General features: G+C 39.4%; 1 protein-coding gene across 9 annotated transcripts in view; it reads left to right on the top strand.

The window, feature by feature from the left end:
• The window catches only part of LOC107755055 (tight junction protein ZO-1-like), a 124,932-nt gene that overhangs the window by 70,375 nt on the left and 40,673 nt on the right, over positions 1 to 13,884 (top strand). For all 9 annotated transcript variants that reach the window (XM_016571699.1, XM_016571702.1, XM_016571703.1 and 6 more), the window contains 7 exons: positions 5,069 to 5,125; positions 7,694 to 7,818; positions 8,751 to 8,853; positions 9,594 to 9,894; positions 10,182 to 10,285; positions 11,896 to 12,061; positions 12,261 to 12,396. In XM_016571699.1, coding sequence (XP_016427185.1) covers positions 5,069 to 5,125; positions 7,694 to 7,818; positions 8,751 to 8,853; positions 9,594 to 9,894; positions 10,182 to 10,285; positions 11,896 to 12,061; positions 12,261 to 12,396 — 992 coding nt within the window. The remainder of the gene's footprint in view (positions 1 to 5,068; positions 5,126 to 7,693; positions 7,819 to 8,750; positions 8,854 to 9,593; positions 9,895 to 10,181; positions 10,286 to 11,895; positions 12,062 to 12,260; positions 12,397 to 13,884) is intronic.

A 13,884-nucleotide genomic window follows, 5' to 3' on the forward strand; every position in this document is an offset into this window, starting at 1 on the left:
GACGCGCAGAATGATCAGTGTGTGACCAAGTACCGCGAGAGCGATAAGAGAGCAGACGGATCCTTATGCTTTCGCGGTTGATGTCATACACTCATCCTGCGCAGCGCTGCTTCAAATCGAACACGCCTAATGGCAGAGGGAGGCGAGACGCGAGTGCGAGTAAATAAAAATGCTCCAACTACTTTAAAAGCTGACATCTGGCCACATTTCGGCTTTTATGAACAACCTGAGCACAACCTGGAGAAGACTAGGGCTGCACGATAAATCGCATGCGATATTTAACGCGCATCTTATCAGTAAAGCCGGTTCTGTAATCAGCGGTAAATCTCCATCACGTGCGTGCTTTCACATTGAACAGCATTAACTACACAGAGCTTAAATATCGCATGCGATTTATCGTGCAGCCCTAGAGAAGACACACGCTGTGTGTAAATCATGTCACGCATGAAATATGTAGGGGGTAGGGGATGGGCAAATAAAGCCTCATGAAGCACTGAGGCTTTCCTCTGACTGTTTCGGGAAAAGATTCAAAGCTTCGAGTGTCTCGAAAACAGCGCCATCTGGTGGTTCATAAAAAATATAGCAACCAAAAGCCTGTGAAAGACGCTCCGTAGGACGAGGCATCTACTACATATTCCACAGATTGATTCAAGTTACGTGCACAAATAAAAGCCAAACAGTGTGTGTGTTTGTTGAGTTTCTAATAAATTCATTTACCCATTAAACTGTGCAATTTAATACCAGTATGAATATCAATATGATGTAATAGAAGAATAATGTAATCACATGAATTGCATATGACAAATGTTGAATTTTTCTGAAATAATTTGTGTTCTTCACATTACTTATATGACTGGGTATCTAAAATGTAACTGAATAAGTCCGAATTAAAACTTATTCGTAAAGTAAGATCTGGGGGATCGAACATTTCGACACGCAAAGTGAATCGCGCACGTGACTGGACAGAAAGTGAAGCTTCGTTTGTCATTGGTCACGTGATTTCTATGACAATTAACAACACAACACAAGCTTCGAATCGAGGCTTCATCTAGCACGCCCATTTATTCTCGACACAAGCTCCGATGCCTCGATTCAAATGTCACATCACTAACAGGGGATAATACCACTAACTTAAGAAACCAGGTCAGGTACAGTTCATATATCTGACTGCTTGTATATATTGACAAAATTGTATAAATGTGAAGTAAAATTGAAAATTGAGGATGCAGTGCATTGTCAATGCATTGTGATGCCTCGTGATATCGAATTGAACCGAATCGATGACATGATAATCGTAACCGAACCGTACCGTGAGACCAGTGTAGGTTCACACCCCTATTGTCCACTGAGGTATGCCTGCTATTTATTTTTATGTCTGATGGAAAAAAACCAAGACTATGCCAGTAAGCACATAAAAGGATTCAGTGTGTTTTCTTTTTGTCTTGATCTTAATTTAATTATTTAAGTGATATATATTTAGTGTGGGCCTATTTATTTTATTCTTTTTTTATTTATATTTTATTCAGTTTTTCTCTGTTCTCAGAAGCGCTGCAGGTGCGTGATAATTTGAGGATGTGTGAATCCAGGTTTTGTTGTTGCACTGTTGCTTTGTATGCTGCTTTTTGCACGTTAAAATAAACCAGTAAAAAATATCTGTTTGTATTTTTAATGTATCACAGATACTTGTCCATTCTATTTTTATTTAATGCTAATTTATTATTCTAATTTTATCAGTTACCTGTTAATGTTTGGATAATGAGCAGCAGTTGTCGGTCAGGAAAATTAACTTAAATGAGCATCCCTAGGTACTCGCTCTCATGTCTTACAAAACCCTGTCATTCAACTTTGAAACAAAAATGAAAATAAGGTTTTAATGAAACCTTACATAATTCTGTCCCTCCATTGAAGGCCCATTACACTAAAATGTTGGCGCTTCAACATTCATAAAGACATTGCAAATGTAACTTAAATGAATTGAGTGGTAATCCAAGTTTTCTGATGAGACACAATCATTTTACATGTTGAACATATTTAATTTGTTCTGTTTTTTTTTTAAACTATCTTCATTTGTGTTTTGAAGATTATTAAAAGTCTTATCGGTTTGTAACAACATGAGGGTGAGTAAACGATGATAGAACTATCTATCAATGTCATCAGCTGGTGCGCCCAAGATGGCCACGAGAGGACACTTCTGTGTCTTTGTGTGAGTACACGGCTTGTCGTGTGTTTGTTGGTGCCATGTGCTCTCCTGTCTATTGTCTAACCCCCATCTTGCCCATCTTGTTACCTAATTATTGTTTATTTGCCTCACATGCTTTCCCTTGTTACCTTCTTCTCATAGGATAAGAACACGCAGTCTCATGAATAATTTAAAAGACACCGATGCGTCATCGATGTACTATAGTCCATTGCCGCGTCACAAATTGTGACATCAACACGATGTAGATTTAAATCCCCGAAGATGAAAATAGCGCAAAAAAGCTTAAAATTAACCAGTTTTCTCCAATAGTTAAAATGATTAGATGCTAACATTGTCTTCTATGATGTGCAACACAAAACACCTCTGCTAAAATCTCAGAAAATGTAGTCTGGGGTTTCATGACCCTTTAAGGCTGGAATACACTACATGAATTTTCAACACTGAAATGTATTTTAAAACACTAGTCAGGCTATGTGAATGATTACAGAGAAACACTCGTACTCGGGCCTCGTACACTAAACCAAGAATCACACACTACTAGGGCTGTGCGATTAATCGAAATCGAATCGAAATCGCGATTTGAGACATTGCGATTTCCTAATCGCAAAGCCTGCGATGTGGACGCGATATTACTCTGTTCCAGAGCATATGCATGACTGCCAGCCTTGAGTTGCCCTGGGCAAGAGTGAGCGCACCTCCGTTCTCCCCAATCAGCACTGCTCTAGCCAACCCTGCAGAAACATGCAGCTCATTGCTAGGAGACACATGGCAAATAACAATATGTGTTTTAAAATTAGCTTAAAATATCATGTTTTAAACATATTTGATATCCTCTGACTGGACGGATTCATCGTCTGAAGCTAAAAATCAGACTCTGTGCCCATCTTACACTACATAATTTTCTGTGAAATTTGTCAACTCAGATCTTCAGGTTGGCACTGATTTTTGGTGTCTAGTGTTGACTTGTTTAGACTGTAAAAAAAAAAGTCATTTAATGTATTCCAGCCTTTATCGTTCCACTCCTGACCTTGCCTCAGCTTTCACGCAGGCGTAACGGGGCCATTCTTCTAAACCTGAACAGTCTGCTGTTCATCCGCCACCAAGCACAAGAACCCCTAGGCCTCTTTCTCTCTATCTCTGTCTGTCACATGACTCACTGCATGGGCATTTTTCTCATGGTTGAGGCCCCTGCTCTTGGCTCTTACAGTCCGATGAATCCAGCACCTCTGACCCTACAGACAGATTAAAGGAATGTGTGGATGAGGGTCAGAGGAGGGGATAGAGGCACGGTGAGATTGTGGGAGGTGGATGCCGTTCAAATAGGTCAGATCCTCTCACAATAAAGCCTGACCATGAGACAGAGGGGGAGAAATGGGGGACTGAACTAACTGAAGCTTGACTTTGCAAATTTAAAATCGCAAATCAAATCGCAATCGCAATATCTGTCAAAAAAAATCGCAATTTGATATTTTCCCCCAAATCGCACAGCCCTACACACTACCAGACTTTCATGTTGTTCAGAACAAACTGATTAAAGGAATGTGTGGATGAGGGTCAGGGGAGGGGATAGAGGCACGGTGAGATTGTGGGAGGTGGATGCCGTTCAAATAGGTCAGATCCTCTCACAATAAAGCCTGACCATGAGACAGAGGGGTAGAAATGGGGGCATGAACTAAATATTGCCCCTGTGCCAATTAGGACCATGAATGAGATGCTTGCTAAGCAGCGTGGTAAACAGGTCAGAGGGTTAAACTGTGTTTTCAGTGCAGATATGCTGGATGTTAAAGTTTGATGTACAGCACACAAGGGGTGGGTGATATAGGGAATATTCATTATGTGTTTTATCATGATTGTGCTGTTGTTATAGAATTAAGCAATTTGTTTAATGTTTTTTCATATTAAAATGTTTTATCGTTGTCTTATATTGACATATAGAAATATTTTTCCTTATGTTCATTTAGTAAAAAAACATTAAAAAAATGTAATTAGACATACACAATGTGTGCACCATTAGTGCTTGAGTCTGGTTTGAAGCTCTCAGACCTACTGTAATAATTTATCCAGCCTGGCATCTACAGTCCAGGAGTGAAGGAGCAGAAGAACAAACCATTCACCTCAGCTCAGGGTTAGAACTATAAATATCCTCTGCCCTTTCTCTCCCTGTCTTTATCATTCCCTCTCTCTTTCTCTGTATCTTTCCCTTCTGACTTGTACCAGCGCAGCTTGTTCATGTTGTAGCAGTTTGTTTATACGGTGTGTGCATTGAAGGCAGAGACATGTTCACATGTTCAAGCATGAGTGGGAGAGCTGTGATCTGTTTGGTCAGATAAGAGAAGTTGAATGTCTCAGGTGCCCGGGGCATTTCGGGCAGGTGTTCTTTATAGTAATCACATCACTCTGTTCTATTTGATGGGGATCCTGTCTGTGTTGTCCATCTTATTCTTCAATGCGGAAGTAAGCCTATGGGTGAGACTTCCAGTTACACTGGGTTTTTACAGGCTTCATTTATGCTTCTGTTCTAAAATGAGGATAGTATCTCCTGATAATAGCTGCTCCAGTCTTTGTAGTGTTGTTGTTTTAGTTGTGTATGTGTTTGTGTTTGGGCGTTCATGGTCATAGTCAGCTTTGCAGCACTGTTTAGCCCTCTGGCAGCCTTTGCTTAGACCAACACACACACACACACACATACATACAGATTTACTTCAAGCATAGAGAGCTGGTCTGGTAAAGATGCTTAAGTCCTGCAGCTCATAGAGGCCAGAGTAAAATCACCTCATGACAAAGAGGAGAAATACCTGCTGATACAAACTCATTGTCTGTCCTTAGACTTTGTCCTAACTGACCGCTTTCTCTCTGTCTCTATCTCAGAGTACAACAATGGAGGAAACTGCAATATGGGAACAGCACACGGTGACTCTTCTCAGGGTGAGTGTTCACATTGTCTCTTTTTCCTGTTCTCATATATATATATATATATATATTTAGACAAAGTAGTATCTAATGTTAATTTTGGCCATTTATCAGTTATTAGCCATAACATGAAAATAATTATACGCTCATATGTGTATTATAGATATTATCCAGAATATTAATATTAGTGCATCCCTACTTTTTCTTTTAGTCTTTCTTCCCTCCCTCTTCTCTCTACTCTTTTGGGATGGCTAGTTACAGGATGTGTGGTCAGAGTACACAATAGCCAATGCCCCAGATGGCAGGAAGCAGTGTGTGAGAGGACAAAATGCCTGCTCTGCGCCACTTCCTGTTCCTTTTCCTCTTCCTGCATGTTCCTAGGCTCAAACCTATCTAAACTAGAGTCTGAGAAAGTGTGAGAGATTATGCGACAGTCAGTTGGGCACTGCATTATTTAAGCTCCTCCTTTTTTAAAGGGGTCATATGATGCGATTTCATTTTTTCCTTTCTCTTTAGAGTGTTACAAGCTCTTGGTGCATAAAGAAGATCTGTAAAGTTGCAAAGACTAAAGTCTCAAATCCAAAGAGATATTCTTTATAAAAGTTAAGAGTTAGCCACACCTACCTAAAACGGCTCGTTCGAACACGCCCCCACATACCTACCTCACTATGTGGGAAGATTTGCATAAAGCCGCCCAAATGTTCACGCAAAGAAAGAAAGCATAACTTTTATTCTCGCTGTAGTATTGTTGACGCTGCAGCCATGTCTGAGGGGCGTAACATTTCCGTCACACGCTTGAGGTATTCGGTCAATCACAACGCACTGAATAGCTGGGCAATCACAGCACACCTCGCTTTTTCAGACTGATGAGCTTTGTAAAAATCGACGCGTTTCAAAAAGGCGGGGCATAGAGGAGAAACAATAATGTACAGTATGTGGAAAATAATGTGTTTTTTTTACTTTAAACCGCATAAACACATTTCATTACACCAAATACACAAAATAATGTTCTTTTTAGCAGCATCATATGACCCCTTTAAGAGTTGAAATACTGTGGTTACTCACACACATCTTGGATTGGTTTCATAACCTGATGTCTGTGTAACACTTCAGTTCAGTCAGTTTTTTGATGCACTGACAGCTGAGACAAGATAACAGGTGTGCGAGGGCTAAGCCTTTTACTAGGGGCTTTATTATAGGTGGAATCTCTTTAGCTGTGTCATTCGGCGCCTGGCTAACAGTATTACATAGCTGCCTCTGTTACTATCCACAAAAAATAAACAAGGCTATATTCTTTCCCCCTATGATTATATGTGCGCCTCACCTCAGGGCTCTACGCTTACTTTTCTTTTTAGGAGCACTTGTGATGCACTTGTGTCATGATGAGATTAATGTTTTAAATATAAAATTTTGAATATAGAAATATTAAATGATTTAAATAACTGACAAGATACTTTTAAAATGAAACAAACTGCCAGCAGGTGGCAGTAAGTCACTGATTTTTATTACTGAATCATTCATTCAATTGATTCATTCGAACTGCTGATTCATTCAGGAATGAATCAAGTGACTGTCTTTATGAATGGGTAATCATGAATCACTTACTCACTAGAGTCGTTTAAAAACCCCCGTTCATTCATAAACGAAACACCGCTGTGTTTGAATGGAGATGCGCTGTGTCTTTGTTTTAAACTATTTTCGACGACGAAATAGAGCAAAATCAGACAATAGTGTTATAGTCAGACAATGTAAGTCACTTAATATTAACTTCTTGTTTATTGAATTGTATTGTATTAAATCAGTATCACATTTACAAACTCCCTTAAAAATCATTAAAAGCTGTCACTCATCTTAGTTCATCGCGATCTCACATTTATCAACGAAGCTCTCTACACTGCACAAAGAATCTCTTATTTACACCCTGTCTACACTTTACTTATGAAAGGATTCGTGAGATATGTCTGTGATGCATTACTCAACGCTGCAAAAACACGTAGAAACCTTTGAAGCTCCCCTGAGTGCAATCACAAGTATGATGATGATCGGGTCAGTCGCACTGGTGCTCCTAAAATTTTTTTCATAGTCGCACGCAGTAGTTTTCAGTCGCAAATGCGACTGAAATGGTTGCACTGTAAAGCCCTGCACCTGCTCAGGCTCTTGATGTGATTTATAGCTGTTTGTGTTTAGAGGAAGAGCTGGACACTCACAGTCCAGATGGTTTGGATGGCAGAGAGAGGTAGAACAGACGAGTGCGTGTGTGAAGACGCCCAGTGACATCAGGAAAGGCTCTAAACAGAGCTCTGCCCTCTGGCCATCTGTCTGGAGTCTGTCAAACTCTACCTCTTCACTCTCATATTTCTTTCTTTGTGATTGCTTGAGTGCAAAAGTGAGAGCTCAAAGCTTCAGACACCTGGGAGATTGAAAAGCTGCCAGACATTGCATACACATATTGCCTGCACACACAGAGTAACCTATATACTGGTGTTCCTCATTCTATCCAATGTAATGTAATGTAATTATTAGGAGATATGCTGTGATTTCCAAGAGTTCACTCAACACCGTGTACGTTCATGTTCTTTGCAGGCACCAGGTTTCGGGTTTGGAATCGCCATCTCAGGGGGCCGTGACAACCCTCATTTCCAGAGCGGAGAGACCTCTATAGTGATCTCAGATGTGCTCAAAGGGGGACCAGCGGAGGGACTTTTACAGTAAGATATTTAATATTTAAGATTTTCAATATTTAACACATATTTTTAACTACCAGACAGTTATTAAAATGAAAATATAATTAAAAATTTTTTTTTTAATATTGGTATGTGTTATGTGTAAACACATTTTTTTTTTAAATAATAACCATCTGTTTGGTTAAATAAATGATTAAAAAAATTTGATGTAATATTTATTTATATATCTGTGTGTATATGTAATTACAATTTTATGTAATTATAACTCATGCATTTTAATTATAATTTATTTAAAAAATTATATTTATTAAAATCACAGCCATATCACCCCGCAGCCCAAGACTGGTTGCCCACTGAAGCTAAGCAGGGTTGAGCCTGGTCAGTACCTGGATGGGAGACCTCCTGGGAAAACTAGGTTGCTGCTGGAAGAGGTGTTAGTGAGGCCAACAGGGGGTGCTCACCCTGTGGTCTGCGTGGGTCCTAACGCCCCAGTATAGTGACGGGGACACTATACTGTAAAAAAGCACCGTCTTTCGGATGAGACGTTAAACTGAAGGCCTGACTCTCTGTGGTCATTAAAAATCCCATGGCACTTCTCGTAAAAGAGTAGGGGTGTAACCCCGGTGTCCTGGCCAAATTGCCCCCCTTGGCCCTTGCCAATCATGGCCTTCTAATAATCCCCTTCCACTTGATTGGCTCTATGACTCTCTCTCCTCTCCACCTGTAGCTGGTGTGTGGTGAGCGCACTGGCGCTGTTGTCCTGTGGCTGCCGTCGCATCATCTAGGTGGATGCTGCACACTGGTGGTGGTTGAGGAGAGACCCCCCCACATGATTGTAAAGCGCTTTGGGTGTACAAAAATACACAAAGCGCTATATAAATGCATCATTCATTCATTCATTCATTCAAAATGTTATTTATATAAAAACATTCATTTAGATTTTTTTTTGTCTGCAGGGAGAATGATAGAGTGGTGATGGTAAACGCTGTCTCCATGGACAATGTGGAGCATTCCTACGCTGTTCAGCAGCTGAGGAAAAGTGGAAAGAATGCCAAAATTGTGAGTTAACAACACCGCATCATCCCTCGTACATTTCATCAGTCCTGTACAACCTTGATTCTTAACTGGGCTACAGTGAGTAAGTGGGCTGTGATGGAGGATGGAAGAACTTGAGGGAGGCAGGACATGTAGGTGATCAGTCATGACTGAGCTTTACATTAAGCAGTGAGGAATGCTGGGAGTCAAACCGCAGTACTGCAGAGTATTTGTCTTTGTGAGCGTAGAGGAGCTGTTAGTCAGTGTCTAGACATTTTCTTTCTTTTTTTTGTCCTCTGTGAAGAGGCATGACCTTTAGAGCTAGATTTTTTAAGTGCAGAGTTTGATTGGCACTTTAGGGTTTCTGTGATACAAATGATATACATATTTTCACAGCTGATATTGACATAATTGAAGAATCCACACTTCAAATGAAGATACATAGTAATTTCTTGTAAAGAAACATAATAAGAAAGAAAATATGCACACTCAGAAATTCCCCAAAATATTTGAATATATAATATAATTAATTAAGCTTTCATTTTGGACTCTGAGTGCGATTAATGGCCGCATTTGATCACAAAATGAAAATGCATTGACCAATTAGAATGAAGTATTCCAGAGAGCTGTGTAATAATAATAATATATAACTGATGATTGGCTATTGCCCTTGCTAATGATAATATATAAATATGTTCTATTATTATCTTTTAGTATGTTAATCTTATTCATCTTGTTCAAATGTTAATACACTGCCTGTTCAGACTATCCGCAGAAAGAGGAAGGTGCAGATTCCTGTAAGTCGAGGGGGAGACAGAGAGACTATGTCAGAGCGAGAGGAAGAGGACGACACTGAGGAGGATGATTATGAGGGTCCAGCACGTGCAGGGGGAGCGAGTGGAGGCACGAGCAGAAGAAACGAGCGCAGCGGCAGCGCTGGAAGACGAGACCATAGTAATTCTCGTGAGAGGAGCATTTCCCCACGCTCAGACAGACGATCAGTTGCATCCAACGTCCCAGCACGACCTTCCAAAGTCACACTCGTCAAGTCCCGCAAGAATGAAGGTGGGTGGAGCTGTTAAAAATGAAAGGACAAACCTCTTAATGACTATTGATGGCTTCACCAGAGGGCTTGGCAAACATATTAGAATGTGTAAACCGGTGTAATACAGGCTGTTGTTCATTAGCTAATAGCTGTGATTAGTCTACTGGCATAAATACCCACAGGGTGCTTTCAACAGGAACAAAGCTGTAGTAAGTTACTCAGTAGTCAGATTTATCAGTCACTCATTAATTCAAGTGGATTATGTCTGTTATTGTTCATTCTTGTGTGTATTTTCTGTTGTGTGCAGAATATGGCCTGCGTCTGGCCAGCCACATTTTTGTAAAGGACATTTCTTCCGAGAGCCTCGCAGCCCGTGATGGCAACATACAAGAGGGAGATGTCGTTCTGAAGGTATGAGAAGTGGTGTCTGGGATGAATCAGAGATGGTTCAGGAAAAGAAGAGAACTGGATAGTCAATGGAGTGAGCGGTACCAGCAGTAGTTGCTGGTACCGATACCTGTGCTGAACAGCTTTACCAGTGTTTTGTGCTCCCTTTATTTTCCTCTGTCTTGCTATGTCTACTAAGATGTTTGGCTGTGTAAGTCGTTGTTGACAGATGAGAAATTGTGAACATTTGACTTCCTCTAAACTCATGAAAACTGCACTAAGTTAATATATCATGCTTTCAGCATTTGGCTTCCCATATATGGACTGCCCACTGTGAATGTGCAAAATGATTGACAGAAAGTGCCTCAAAAGCCTTTTCATTGGCTGAATGAAGAATCTGACAGTTGCTTGTGGTCACTGATTATTTGTCTGTTCATAGAGACTAGGGCAGATCAGTGTGATATCTCAGCATAGTATATTTAAGTCATATCTTTTAGGGATATTTCCATGAAGGCACTTACAGCACCTTTAGGTACAGTAGCTTTAAGCACACCCAAAATTAAGTTTGTTAAACCTCTTTTACCCTCATTCTTAATGTTGGCATAATTATTCTTTATACTTTATATTTATATTTCTTTATACTTCATAATTATACTGTTTACCTTAAAGAATATAAAAAGTATCAACTGACTGACTAGTTTTGGCTGAAGAAGAGCTCTAACACTTACCAAGTTATTAGTTGTTTAATTGGGGAAATTACTTGACATTTCCATGCAAATTTATGAGCCGTCATCAGTTAAATGAAGCTAGTGCTTACTGAGTGGAACAGAGCATATCCCAGAGTGCACTGGAGTGAAACTGCAGGGCATTGAGCACACTGCCAAGCAGGCTTGTTGCAAGTCTCTGTAAATGGAAAATCAGGGACAGCATTTTTTTTTTTACTGCATATGCACTACTGTTCAGACTTTTATTTAGCAAGGATACATCAAAAGTGACTGTTAAGACATTTTAAATGTTACAGAAGATTTTTGTTTATTTTAACTTTCTTTTCATCACTGAATCAAAAAAAAGTATCATGGTTTCCACAAAAATAGTAAGCAGCACCAGTTTTCAACACTGATTATAATAAGAACCATATAATAAGCAGCACCAAATCAGCATATTAGAATGATTTCCGATGGATCATGTGACACTGAATGGCGGGTGAAAATTCAACTTTGCATCACAGAAAAGAAATTACATTTTAAGATATATTAAAATAATAAGTATTTTACAGTATATAATGCAGCCATAAAAATAAATGCAGCCATGGTGAGGAGTCAAAAGAGACTTCTTTCAAAAACATCTGTCTTAATGATATTAAAAACTTTAGAACGGTAGTGTATATGGTTTGTTTATTTGCCTGTTGCTATCTGCAGGACTAATTTAAGCACTAAAAGTGTGTATGGTTATAATTTAAAAATGCTTAATTTATACAACAGGCTTTCTCAGCAGTGATTAGTGCTTTATACCTGATGTAATTTGGTCTGGCCTTTGTCACTGTTAAAGCTGTATCATACAAAATAGCAGACTTATGTATCCATAGTTCATCCAGAAAATGGTGTTCTGCTCTTCTCCCTCTCCTCTCCATATAGATCAATGGCACAGTGACTGAGAACCTGTCTTTGATAGACGCAAAGAAGCTTATAGAGCGATCGCATGGCAAGCTGAAGATGGTGGTGCAGAGAGACGAGAGGGCGACACTCCTCAACATTCCAGATTTGGATAATAGCATTCCCTCAGCTAATTCAGACAGAGATGGTGAGATGATCCTAGTTAAAAATTTAGATCTGAAAAAGCTGTTTAGACTTGAGTTTAAACGATATTTAGACATGTACATCAGATGTTGTAGTTTGCATTGTGTTCATTACATGGCTTTCTTGTCGGATTTTTGTCTTTTTCTAAAAGCAAGTCAACTTGGACTAAATTGACACTTGAAAATCATGATTTGTTTCAACAGACATTTCAGAAATTCATTCACTGGCATCAGATCATTCCCATGAGCGCACCCGTCGCAGTCGATCCCATTCCCCTGACAAACGCTCAGAGCCCTCCGACATCTCCAGCCACTCTCCACAACAGATGAGCAAAGGCAGGTAAGAGACTCCAGAAATGCTTACATTAACCAAACAAAGGACCCTTCTTAAAGGATGCTTAACTTTTCCATTTCCCTGGTGAACATCAGACTTTGGATCATTTCACTAATTTAGAGAGATGAATATATACTATAGGATATGTGTGCAAGAGCAGAAAGGCTGCATCGATCTGCTTAATGACAGAAGAGCGCTGTGAATGATTGTTGGTCCTGAGAGATTTCAAGGTTTCCTCCCCTTCACCCCGAGCCTGCTTTAAATGTCATTAATAATCATATGAAGCAGAATAATCAGTGAAGCAGATAGGACTGATTTACATGTATACTTACAGATATACATTAGCTTTAACAAATATTACACTTTCTGTCACTGATTTGTATTTGTTTGAAATATTTTTGTTTCGTTCTGTTTTGCTTGCAGTCAGAGGAGAGTGTAAGTGTTGGTCATAGAGCAGTGAGCTGGCTGATCGTAACTCAGTTTGACACTACAGTAGAGCTGAGCTCATGTAGCTGTCTTAACTAACGTAGTAGATGTGCACTAGCACTGTAGATGTGAGAAGTGTTGACAGCAAGTGGTCTGATTATTCTTTCAGTGCTGTTTGTGTGTGTGTTTGTATAAGAGGCAATAAAGTTCAAGAATCAGTGTGTATTGATATCTGTTGTAGGATGCTACAGAATAGTAAATACCTCAAAGTTTTGGACATTTGATGCTTGTCTCATATGCCATATTATGATATATGGTAACATTATACAGTACAGTAATCTGTATATATAATGTATATAATTTTGAGAACCAAAAATATTTGGCCAAAACTGCAAAAAAAAAAAAAAAATAATATTTTTTGACCGGAGAAGTTTTGGTGGGCCAAAATTATTGACCAAAACAGTTAGCACATCTCAGATGAAGTGTTTTGACTGTGTCAGCATCTATTTTGTGCACACAATGTGGATAAACTACAACAGGTAAACATGTCAGCAGTGTGGACATACACTGTGATCAAAATTATGTTAGAATAGCAAATATGTCACATTTTTAAATTGAAAAATCAAGAGGCAGCTTGTTGCCAAAGAACTTTACTGTGACTGGTTTAATTTATCACCTGAGAACATGACAACCTGGACAGCATACCAAGTTTATTTACTGAAAGTAATGTAAACTCGTTTGGTGCATCACAAATATAATGTACAAGCATACATATATGCAGTGTTTCTCCTGCCATTATATTAGGGGGGCGGCCCGCACCCCCCGCCCCCCTTGAAGGTCAAGTTAATATTTAATTATATGTTCTCTATAGCGTCAGATCACAACAGAAGTCATTTAAAGTTACCTTTCCTATAGAACAGGTATATACCTTGTTCTTTTATTAAGCAAACTAAATAGCCTTATGTTATTTATCTTATTTATCTTATTTACACGACGGCATGTCATTTCTGTCTCTACGTTATGCACGCTCTCTGCATCACGCACAGCGCGCACAGCGCCGATGCGCGC

Source organism: Sinocyclocheilus rhinocerous, unplaced genomic scaffold (genome assembly GCF_001515625.1).
Source record: "Sinocyclocheilus rhinocerous isolate Xijiao unplaced genomic scaffold, SAMN03320098_v1.1 scaffold591, whole genome shotgun sequence".
Lineage (NCBI taxonomy): Eukaryota > Metazoa > Chordata > Actinopteri > Cypriniformes > Cyprinidae > Sinocyclocheilus > Sinocyclocheilus rhinocerous.